The following is an 11,618-nucleotide window of genomic DNA, read 5'->3' as shown; positions in this document are numbered from 1 at the left end:
GTAGTATAGACAATTAATTCTGAGCAGTATTAGTAGTAATGGGACGTGAGAGTGACAATAATTTCACTTTAAAAATTTTATTCCATATTTAACTTAAATGACGTGTAAATTTGTTTGTTTCTAAAACTGTTTACTAGATTTTAACCCGCGGTACACCGCGGAGACAATTCATTTTTTAAAATTAATATATATAAAATTTGTAAATTATTTTATAGTTTACAATTGTTACTAAGTAACGTCCTGCCAAACCCGTCCCGCCAAACCCATCCACAAAAAAAATATTTATTTTATTAATGTTGATCTTATTTATAATATGTTTATGAATCATTGTCAAAAGATTTTATTCGTTACGGGATGTTGAACCCACACATTTTTCGCCAATTAGTTAATATATGTTCATTCTTAAAATTTCGAATCATAAAATATGACGAATTTTTTTTTGAGATTTTTTAAACTCTATATATTATATAATGATGTTAAGTTTTTTTGATATATTAAACTTTTTATAAATTTAAATATTATTAATGTTTTATGAATTTTAAATATATAAATAATAATAATTAAAAAATTAATATTTTTTGCCTTTTAGGTAATGATATAATAACTCTAAAAGCAAGAATTTAGAAGATTTAAATCTTTAATTAAATATTTTCATACCTAAATAATTAATGTCAGTACCATGACATTGTAAATAAGTTCAAATAAATGATTTGTTTATTTAAAAAAAAAACGTTTAGTAAGAACAATATTTATTTAAACAAAAAACTTTGTTTTAAAATATTGTTAACAAAATACTTTTATGCTAATTTTAAGGGATTGATGTGAAGTTTGTTTGGATTAAATTTGATTGATAATGTGATTGACAATTTAAATTAAGAATTTAAAGTGAAATTAATTATTTTGAAAAAAGATTTAATGCTAATGGCATTGAGTTGTAAATAAGTCCAACTCCAAGATTTATTTGTTAAAATAGCTGCAAAAATGTATATATAAATAGCAAATTAAACACTTTGATAAATGGAACATTCTTTTAATTAATTTTTTTTTGTTTGTTTTAGAATGACTAGTGATCTTGAAGACGGCTTTTAAACACCTTATCAGCAGATTTATCAGATAAATTAATTAATTAAAAGCCGTCTTCAAGATCAACTCCCGAGTCAAAAATGCCAATGATGCTACAATTCTTATCACTCAGATTGCAACCAATACTTAAATATTTATAATTCTTTCCAAGAGTATGAGCTTATCACACAGACTTCAGAACAGGCTGGCATATCAAATTAAGATCAAATCAATCATTAAAATTGCATGTTGAGGATACAATGGAAAAGAGAGGAGCCATAACACACACAGAGAGAAGAGGCAACAAATGGCATTTGTACAGGAGATAAATTTAATGATATATAAAACATTGCCAAGTCTTGTTGTAGACTTATATGATCATCATGTGAGATTTGTTCAGACAAGCTTCGATATAGCCTGGCACGACATCCAGAATGCTTTGGATGCAATACTCAGGATCATCGGGTTTTGATATATCCTGTTGCCAAAAAAATTAAAAGGGCAATTAGATTAGTGAGACAATGAGAAACATTCATCAGACACAGACTAATGATTAGATGTGTTAAAGAGGATGTTTTTGCTCGATATACCCTATCGCAGTTGCGCTCCATGATGCTACGTTGTAAATAACTTTACTTCCCTCCCATGCCTTACGAAGCTTCCCCTTTCTTTTCTTCACTGAAAACATCGTGCTAAGTGCTACATCACAGTTCATAAGCAAACTCTTAGTATCCTTAGACTTAAAAGCCACCCTTCATATGCAAACTGTAAGTATCTGTTAGACATAATAGTCACCCTAAGTTGGTTTTTAAGTATTTGGTTGATTTGGGGCCTTAGGGAAGAAGACACATTTTGGGGTTCTTGACAAGAAAAACCTTAGGCTACTTTCTAAACTTCAGGAAGAGTATAAAGCCGAAATCTTTTCTAATTGTAACACATGGAAGTTGAAGATTTACCTTTCTGAAGCTGATCAGGTGATATATCCTACAAAAAGATAGCACTCAGAATAAGTTCACATAAAACGAACAAGGACAAGAAGATAAGAGCTAACATACCTTTGTTTGCTTAAGGGATGATAAATAAGTAGCCATGAAACAAGCAATACCGTCAGCTATATCTTCTTCCCTAACAACGACATAATCATCTTCCGTTTGACCCACACATTCCTCATCCCATAAATCATCTTCACTAACTACATCCCAAGAGCTACTATCTTCTGCAAATTCAACAGCTAGCTTATATAGTTAGTTATCTCTACAACCAAATTACACACACATTGGCAATCTTATTGAGTAGATAAACAAAGCTGAAACATCTTACCAGCAAGAACTTGGGGAACTGAAACTTGAGCTAATTCTATCTTTTCACGAAAGTCATTACATTCAACTCTAGATTTGATGAGATCATAAAACTGCACATAAGAAAACAGATCACAGAATCATGAAATTGAGCTTCTATATTCTAAGTTGAGCTAACATCGATCAAAATCCTACGAAACAGAGAGATTAAAGTAATAAAAAAGCATACTTTATCAGCTTCAGGATCTCCTGGATCGGAAGCAGACGGTTCTTCCCTGTCCGATTCTTCCTCCTCCTCCTCCTCCGGTGATTCACTCTGTTCGCCACCGTTTTCATCGCCGGGAAGTTCTAGAAGCTCAAGAGCTCTCTGGCAATCCGCGAGCAGATTCTGTAACGTCTTTCGCTTTACACGAATACTATCCAAATCGATGCGGTTTCCTTTGGTTTCGGCATCATGAGTCGAGCAAGAGACTTCGATTTCCATGGAATCGGAAAGTTTTAGGCTGAAATTTGTGAAAGAGAAGAAGATGAATTTGATGGTTCTCCTCCACAATTGCGACCTACAATATTTGTTTGTTTTATTTCCACCGGAAAAAGGGGAAAAGGAGAGTCGTGACTCGTAAGACAACAAGCAACTAAATTTGCTGAAATTAGATTCTATTCAATCTTTGGGACAAATATTGCTTTATATATATCTTAAAGAATTTTAATTGATTTTAAATATTTTTATTATTTTGTATATAATTTTTAGAAATGTATTCTTGATTTTTAAAATTTTGAAATCAGCATACTTAACCACAATAAAAACCATAATCATCAACACTTAATCAGAAAGCAATTGAGTACTTATTAAAATCTCGATAAGTGTTATGGAATACAGATGGCATATTTGGCATACATAAAATATTCCCACGGTGACGGGAGCTGTAACAGTGACGGTGACAAACACAACGAAGACGTCAAATTTTTTACATACATCACAACTTTATGCAAGAAGTAACAACTTGTTACTATTTTTTATGACAACGATCTCTTGTTGTTTTCACCTTCTTTTTTTTTTTTTCCTTTTTTTTTTTTGTCTCTGATGTGAACTATACACCATAGAGTCATAGACAATAGTTTGTGTAGTGTGTACTATTCTCCATTTCTCCTTGAGTAGATGATTGATCAGTAGCAGTTGATAAAGTCCTTTAAAACTTGTTGAAGACGATCTCTGAGGAAAATTAATTATACTTAAATAATAAGATTTATTCTCACCATCGTTGTACTTCTTCGGCTAATTAGCATAAACATGTCTTGTACATGTGCATTAACTCATCTCTTATGTGAAATTCCTTATTTTAAGCTTTCTTACTACTTCGCCATTTTTCCTTACAAATTGGATTTTGTTTTCACATTCTATCATTAATTCCCATGTATCGAGATGGTTATGTTATGTACTTATGTTTATCATCGTAGTCTTTGACCATTTTAGAGATATGTCATAGAAACCAATGTTTGAACTCTTAGCAAAAAAAAAAATGTTTGAACTCAATGTCGTTGTTAAGTGTTTCCAATAAGAACAAGTAAAGAGACTTATCAAAACACTTTGTGCCATATAAATGCTCAAGTTTTAGTGGAATCAGGTGAATTCATACTGTAAGTGTCACCCAATCTGTTTTTTGATCACTACAGATTACATTAATGTGATTCGGTTTTGGTGCGTCTACGCAAATCACACTTGTTAATTACTTGCAAGGGAACACGAGTAGGGGGTGGTGGATATGTTGGAAAGCGGTGACTATACTAATTTAACTTAACACTAGTAATTTCATGATATGACAGTCCTATATACACTTAGGTCGCTCGCTTGTACACCTAAAACGCATTGCCATTTGAGGCATTAGTGTTGCGCTTGGACATCCAACAAACAAGATCGATGCTATATCCAAATCTAGATTGCATAAGTTATATGAATTGCATAGTAATTGAAACGAAGAAGAAGATTGTTGGATGAATAGTCAATTAATATTGAAACAACCATCAAACAAAAAAAAATTAAAATTAATCGAAAAGCAGACGAATGAACGAATCCCCATGCACGCAGCAGCATTATCCAAACAAAGATAAACAAATGGATCACGTAGATTTATTAAACTATTCAAACCAATAACATATCATAAGCAAAACAAATCAGACAAACAAAAACAGAGAGAGTGGTGGATGGTCGTGCTTAGCACGATTCAGTATATTACTGAGGTCAGAGGGTCAAATCAATGCAAGGTGTAATAAGGTTGTCATCTCCATTACCATTTTTTATTACAAAGAGAAAGAGAGATTCTTATTTACTCTAAATTAATGTCTTAAACTTTATTTTGCCAAGACTCTAAGACATATTAAGTAGCATATAATCCATAAAACTATAGAGTAGAGAGTAATTATAAGAGTGTTAATATAAATTCGGTATAAGAGAAATAATGGTTGAGAGAAGAGGGAAGAGGTCAAAGGGGGAGAAAGAGGGAAAATTTCCCTCCAAGGAAGGGGGGAAGATGATGACGTGTACAACTGCCAAAATAAAAGCAAAGGTTCCTCTTTTTTCGGCCATTTTTTTCGCTTCACCTCTTCTCCTCTAACGCCGTTGAACTCATCAATCAATCCATTCACAACCAAAATCTCTCTCACCATTTCTCTCCCTAAAACACCATTTTCGCTATTTTTATTTTTAATTGATACTTTTTTTTTACTATCATTCCCAGATCAAGGTTTGTTTCTCGATCGAATTCATGCTTCTCTGATCTGAGATCAGTTAGATACGACTGCGTTTTCCTCCTCGAATTTGATCATCGGACATTCTCTTTTTGTTTCCTGGGTTTATAGTGCCGCACGTCAATGGCGTGAACCGCGGTCATGGCTAACAAAAACGCAGAATCATCTTCACAGCCTCCTCCTCATGTGCAGCCAAACCAACAACAGCAGCAGCAGCCACCGATTGCCAATGAACAAGAGCAGGAGCCTCATGTGCGTCTCTCTATTTTTGGAAATTCATCTCGCTCCAGACCCGATTGTTGTTCTTCTTCTTCTTCCAATGTTGCTCAATGTTTGTTTTTGTTCTGATCTCAGGGTGACACCTGCAGTATTCCTCCTGCGCAGTCTGGAAACACAGACTCGCGTTCCCGTGGTGGCAACACGGTAATTTCTTAATGAGATATTTATTTGCTTTTTGATCGAATTGCCTCTGTAATGGAACGCGAAGCAGGAGAAATTACTTGTTCACAATCCCACTTCTGATCTCGTTTTTGGCTACAATTACCTGCATTTTCTGTCTTCTCCATTGGTCATTGTTGCGCGATGATGAGCATTCATGTAATCATTAGGCATGTCCTGGTTTTCTTTCGAGCAAATCTCATTCCGATCGATTAATGGAAATATGGAATTGAATTATTGCATCATTGACTTAAGACTTGAGAGTTTTACCTTTTCAGGTTAAACCATTATGCTTGCTTCTAAGTTCTAATGAAACACACAAAATTCTAGTCACTGTTCTCCTACAAAAAGTGTTTTTTAAAAGAAGCTAAGATCTTATTGTATGAAAATGAAATGTCCAATCATGTAAATGCAAATACAAATAAACAGTGAATGTGCTTCTGCTGTTGATTTCATGATACAACTCTCATGGAATTTGTTTTTGTCGACTCTAATTACTCTGTAGGTTTTCAAGAGTGGACCGCTATCTATATCTTCAAAAGGTATGTTTTATTTCTTAGGATGATCTACTTAGTTCAGTGTAGCCTTTCTTAGGATCATGAGAGTTGCTCTTAGGATGAGATGTTTTCTTATTTCTGACTGGGGAAAACTGTTACTGGCAGATAGTAAGGACATATTATCACCTGACGTGGGTTTTGTAGGCTGGTTGAACCCAGATAGTATGATACAACGACAGCACTAGCACAATTCACTAGGCTACATGTCCTGGTCTGTGGCTATGTCTTAAAATTGTCTCTCACCACTTTCTATTTCGTTTAATACAGGGATTGGCTGGACATCATGGAAGAAAAGATGGTTTATTTTGACGCGTACTTCACTAGTTTTCTTTCGAAGTGACCCGGTAAGCATTAATTTACTGATGAAGGGTGCTTTGAAATATTATTTTCTTGTGTGCTTCCTAGAGCAGTAATGGTCTACTACTTTTTCTCTGTGAATATGAGATTGCCATCCAACACTTTCTTTTTTTATTTATTTAAAAACTTGATTCACATGGGCACTAGAATAGGGCTCCAAGGTATAATTGCAAGAAAATTTACTGGAAGCCAGTGGATTTCTAGCTTAAATTAGTTATATTAGTGAGAAAGTACGAGATACACTTTAACTAAAAATATGTTTCTCTTATCAGAGATTGGTGAAAATCCTATATCAGAAATATTTTTTATAAGGCATGAACCTGTTATTACAGAGTATGAGTATCTCAAATTTTTCTGTTCTATTCTTCAGAGTGCAGTCCAACAGAAGGGCAGTGAGGTCAATCTGACCCTTGGGGGAATTGATCTCAACAATTCAGGCAGGTTGGCTTATTGTTTGAATCATTAAAATCTTTTTATATTTTATTATCTGGTTCGGTGTTACTAACGTCCGATAACTTCGAACTATTTTTTAGTGTGGTTGTTAAGGCGGACAAGAAGCTGTTGACTGTTCTCTTTCCCGATGGTCGTGATGGACGGGCCTTTACACTTAAGGTTTTTCTCAAAATTTTAGTTTTCTGTTGTTACTCTACTTAATCTGGTTTTTATCAGGTGCATCCACCTCATCCTCCATCTTAATCTACGCTCTGAACATTTCTTATGATTTTGTGACTTTATTTTTTTTGCAGGCTGACACTATGGAGGATCTACACGAGTGGAAAGCTGCTCTGGAAAACGCTCTGACACAAGCACCTAGTGCTTCCCATGTTATGGGTCAAAATGGTATTTTCAGGAATGATCATGCAGATCCTGCTGTTGGTGTTGATGAAAAGAGTATGTTTGTCACCTTTTCAATGGTTTAGTCTTTACATGTATAACAATATATGTCTTGAGTGGTGTGAGAATGTCAAAGTTTCGTCTTCTCTAGAAAATAAGCTACAGAATAATATTATCATGTTAACATATGTTCCCTTCCTCTGGAGTATAAGCTGACCAGTTAGTGTTGAATGGCTCATAAGAATATGGGCATTCCTTATATAGTCGGTGACATCTCAAGACTTGATTCGCTTTCAATTCATTAGACAATGATGCATTTTTTTTATATTCTTACAGAAGATGAGACACCAACAAAATCAACTGTCCTTGGAAGACCAGTATTACTTGCTCTAGAAGATGTTGATGGAGCTCCATCTTTCTTGGAAAAGGCCCTTAGATTTGTTGAAAATCATGGTATTAGTTTCAGGTTTTTTCAGCTTCTTTTGCTGCTTTGTTTTACTCACTCTGAGCTGATAAAGACAACAAAATCTTGCAGGAGTCAGGATAGAAGGAATCTTGAGACAAGCTGCTGATGTTGATGATGTTGAACACCGAATTCGCGAATATGAGAAAGGTTTGAGTTCTTATGTTTATGTATTTATTATTCTTTTCTTGATTTCCTGGTTTGTGCAAAGTATTTATACGTAGTCACTTGGTTCAGGAAAAAATGAGTTCAGTCCCGAGGAGGATGCTCATATTATTGCTGATTGCCTTAAGGTACCTGGTACTGTTCACTAGAATGCTGAGTTAGCCTTTCACTCTTAAACCTATCTAACTGTATCCATAAATGCGCAGTATTTTCTCAGAGAGTTGCCTTCCTCTCCAGTGCCTGCATCTTGTTGCAACGCCCTTCTGGAAGCTTGCCGTAAGTTTATCATTCTCTTTCGTGTGTCCCCTTGTGCTCCATCAGAGCTAGACACTATCTTTTTCTATTTTTAAAATTTGTTGAACATCTCGTGTTGGACATACAGATCCATTTTGTAATATAGAAATTATCTAGATAATGAACTTGAACGAAATTTAAGTCTCCATTGGGTTTCTGTTCAATAACAAATTATGAGTGGAATGAAGCTTTAAACAAATTTCTTTCTGTTTTTTTTCCTAACTTCTCTCTGGTTGTTTACTTTATCGACATCTGAGCATGTTCATATATGTTATACATATGGATTTTGCTCGCCTCTTCTCCTTTCTGGATAACGTTTTCTCAGTTTTCTGACGTCAAACTTTACCAGGTACTGACCGTGGCAATAGGGTAAATGCTATGCGGGCAGCAATCTGTGAATCATTCCCTGAACCAAATCGTCGCCTATTGCAAAGGTAGTCTCTTTTCTGTTTCCTCGTTTTACGGAAGTTATTTAAATGCATAGGAAGTAAATAACTTTCTGTCATTAATTCTGTTTATTTTCTCTCTTGCAGAATCCTGATGATGATGCAAACTGTAGCCTCTAACAAAACTGTGAACCGGATGAACACAAACGCCGTTGCAGCTTGTATGGCACCTTTACTTCTTCGACCCCTTCTGGCTGGTGACTGTGAAATTGAAAATGATTTTGATGTCGGCGGTGATGGTTCTATGCAACTTCTGCAAGCAGCTGCTGCAGCGAACCATGCTCAGGCTATAGTGATAACATTATTAGAAGAATATGAAAGTATATTTGGAGTAAGATTTTACTTCTCTTATTGATTAAGAGCCGCCTTAGTCACATGATCAGAATCGATGTTTACCTCTCTGCATAGTAATCCGCTCTTTATTACAGTAGTATAGTGAAAACCTTGGAGGCACTGTGAAAGGACAACTTTGGTTCTTATCTTAGTTGTACCTGTGTGCTTATTTTCAGACACTGACTTCTAGCATCATAAATGGTCTATGTCTGCAGGAAGGTTCCTTGTCACCCGGCCTGTACTCTGACTCAGAAGAGAGTGGTAGTGGGACAGAGGAGGGATCTGATGATGAAGAGTATGATGATGACGATGATGGCTCACAGGGATCTGAGGACTACACGGATGAGGAAGAGGACCTTGAAAATGAATCTAATGGATCCTACAGTGAGAGTGCCGCCTCAGAAGATAAATATGCAGACAGCATTGATCCTGATGATCATAAGGCACGGTCCTATACTAACCTTCAATACTTGATCAATTTCTTGAAAATAAAATCTTATGATTACGAGAACGAGTATTTTGATTATAGTCGAATATAGACATTCCTTTTTCTCACGTAATTATTTTCTGCAGATAAATGATAATTTAAGCACTGAATCAAAATCCCCAAAAAGAAGTAAGGAGCCTAAGAAGCTTTTATCTGGCTCCAGACGATCTTCACTACCCCGACATGATGACGGCAAAAAGGATGAGGATATCGTGGTTAAGGGAGTTAATAATACAGAGGTAAAGGCTGTTGTAGAGGTCTCGACAAGTGAGGATAAGAATTCATCAACGTCAGATGTGGCATCTGACACTCAGAAACCGTCTAAGTTATCCGATGCACCGGGAGGAAGTAAAAGGCACTGGGGCCGTACCCCTGTAAGTTTCTTTTTCCTCTGCCTTTATTACCTATCTCTTAAGGGATCCAGACATTTAGTAAACGTTTGGTGTTTTATGTGCTCAGGGGAAGAAAAACTTGTCAATGGAATCTATTGATTTCTCAGTGGAAGTGGACGAGGACAAGTAAGTATCATCATCTCTACAAATGATTTACATCTTTATGTTTCTTTCAAAACTTCAAATTTGTTTGGACTAGAATTAATGTGGTCTACATGGTTCTTCTTCTGACAATGTTAATATTCTGCAGTGCTGACATTGAGAGACTTGAGTCAACCAAATTAGAGCTGCAAAGCAGAATTACAGAAGAGGTCACGATAAGTCCTTTTGAGTATTTTTGCTTTTGCGAACTCGGTGTGCTATACAGGTGGTGATTTTGACGAGTATGTGATCTCTAACAACCTCCATGTTTGGTACAACAGGTAAAAAGCAATGCAGTTCTACAGGCTAGTTTGGAGCGACGGAAGAAGGCTTTGTACGGGCGGCGCCAAGCACTAGAGCAAGATGTAAGTGTAAAATAAAACCTTATCTTAGCAATGTGAAGTTTGTTATTTATTGAGTGTTTAAATTTTAGTTATATGAATGTGCTTTACCTTTGACTAGGTGGGAAGACTACAAGAACAGTTGCAGCAAGAGAGAGACAGGAAATTAGCTCTGGAAACAGGACTGAACATGTCAAAAGGGAATCAACCTATTCCAGAAACAATCGATGAAAATGTTGCTCCTCTTCATTTTTGTCTAGCAACTAGTTGATTTTTGTCAGGCTAAAAGTACATATATCTAACTTGGGAGACATTTTACAGTTGAAGAAAGATCTGCAAGAGGTAGCTCAAGCGGAGGCTGATATTGCCAAGTTGGAACATAAGGTTGATGATCTTGAAAATAGGCTTGGTCACCATGACGGAAAAGCCTCTGGTTCTACGCATAGTGCCAGCAAAGAATCTCGGAAATTGCCAGAGCACAATGCGAAGATGTACGGATTCATCAACAGATTCACATTTAACCTCACAACCTATGGTTTAAATAATATCAAAGCTAATTACTCGTCTTCTTTCAAATTTGTCACTCAGGAAGGAGAAACAAAAAGATACTGAAGCAGCCTCTACTCACATTTCTGAAAGATCAACGTCCAAGGTAACCACTGTAAACATTTGTCTATCAATTTTGTGTTTTCTTCCTCTGTATTTATCCTCTACAGACGGGTAACATATTGCAGGATGGGCAAGGGGCTGCAAGAGAAAATGAGACAGAGAAGCAACAGGATTCACGGAGCAAAAGCTCGCAACAAGAAACATCACGTGGCAGCTCAAAACTGGTGGGCTTGTCAAAGAGGTCTGGCACAAAGGGAGAGGTAAGTTTCATAGTGTAACCATTAAATTTCATCCAAATATCGTTCAAAGCTAGAAACTGAGTGAAATAAACAGGGAAGCACAACAACAACTTCTGCACTTTCCAAATTGACAATGAGACTCAACTTCCTCAAGGAGAGACGTAGTCAGATCGCGAACGAGCTCCAAAACATGGACAAAGGAAAAACCCTAGGGCAACCCAGTCCAACCTCGGGACAAAACCGTGTATCAGAGGAAACTGAAAAAGGATCAGGGTCGAACCAGGATCCAGACAGCAGCAAACTACAGAGCCCTCACATTCTTGACAGAGGAAGATCCGAGAACGGAGGAGACAGAGGCAGAGGATCATCTGGAGGAAACCATCCCAACACTACACCAAGGACCTTCTCCAGATGATA

The 11,618-nt window shown here is 36.2% G+C and overlaps 2 protein-coding genes across 8 annotated transcripts; one reads left to right on the top strand and one right to left on the bottom strand.

The window, feature by feature from the left end:
• Window positions 1-1,151: 1,151 nt before the first annotated feature.
• AT4G24590 (RING finger protein) lies at window positions 1,152-3,023 on the bottom strand. Of its 5 annotated transcripts, none has more exons than NM_001341685.1 (6): window positions 2,590-3,006; window positions 2,383-2,473; window positions 2,118-2,293; window positions 2,019-2,046; window positions 1,653-1,761; window positions 1,152-1,540 (listed from the first exon to the last, which is right to left on the bottom strand). In NM_001341685.1, exons 1-6 carry the CDS (start codon window positions 2,842-2,844, stop codon window positions 1,459-1,461), a joined length of 741 nt encoding a protein of 246 aa, NP_001328845.1. In that variant the 5' UTR covers window positions 2,845-3,006; the 3' UTR covers window positions 1,152-1,458. The 5 variants fall into 5 exon arrangements, with proteins under 5 accessions (NP_001328845.1, NP_001328846.1, NP_194190.2 ...); NM_118592.3 differs by having other exon boundaries at window positions 1,159-1,540; window positions 2,118-2,278; window positions 2,590-3,023; NM_001341684.1 differs by having other exon boundaries at window positions 2,019-2,278.
• A 1,815-nt stretch (window positions 3,024-4,838) lies between these two features.
• On the top strand, window positions 4,839-11,616 carry REN1 (Rho GTPase activation protein (RhoGAP) with PH domain-containing protein; the record flags this gene model as incomplete). 3 transcript variants are annotated; one of them, NM_001341681.1, is made up of 24 exons in its annotated part: window positions 4,839-5,101; window positions 5,217-5,357; window positions 5,460-5,528; window positions 6,049-6,085; window positions 6,368-6,444; window positions 6,828-6,898; window positions 6,991-7,069; window positions 7,204-7,348; window positions 7,628-7,744; window positions 7,827-7,904; window positions 7,992-8,047; window positions 8,126-8,195; window positions 8,563-8,647; window positions 8,747-8,990; window positions 9,208-9,435; window positions 9,566-9,853; window positions 9,939-9,997; window positions 10,122-10,182; window positions 10,294-10,377; window positions 10,475-10,588; window positions 10,675-10,844; window positions 10,942-11,005; window positions 11,088-11,222; window positions 11,296-11,616. In NM_001341681.1, exons 2-24 carry the CDS (start codon window positions 5,247-5,249, stop codon window positions 11,614-11,616), a joined length of 2,763 nt encoding a protein of 920 aa, NP_001329908.1. In that variant the 5' UTR covers window positions 4,839-5,101; window positions 5,217-5,246. The 3 variants fall into 3 exon arrangements, with proteins under 3 accessions (NP_001329908.1, NP_001320057.1, NP_001329909.1); NM_001341680.1 differs by having other exon boundaries at window positions 4,839-5,357; NM_001341682.1 differs by having other exon boundaries at window positions 5,067-5,101; window positions 10,475-10,844; window positions 11,088-11,616.
• Between the last annotated feature and the right edge of the window lie 2 nt (window positions 11,617-11,618).

Source organism: Arabidopsis thaliana, chromosome 4 (genome assembly GCF_000001735.4).
Source record: "Arabidopsis thaliana chromosome 4, partial sequence".
Taxonomy (NCBI): Eukaryota; Viridiplantae; Streptophyta; class Magnoliopsida; order Brassicales; family Brassicaceae; genus Arabidopsis; species Arabidopsis thaliana.
This window is presented reverse-complemented; position numbering and strand designations above follow the sequence as displayed.

Bases quoted from the DNA above. Each gene is read 5' to 3' on its own strand.
- AT4G24590 (NM_001341685.1), bottom strand. From the start codon at position 2,844: ATGGAAATCGAAGTCTCTTGCTCGACTCATGATGCCGAAACCAAAGGA. The intron at 2,474-2,589 runs GTATGCTTTTTT...TCTTATGTGCAG, and splicing joins GAGATCCTGAAGCTGATAAA to TTTTATGATCTCATCAAATC. The intron at 1,541-1,652 runs GTATATCGAGCA...TTTTGGCAACAG, and splicing joins TGGAGCGCAACTGCGATAGG to GATATATCAAAACCCGATGA.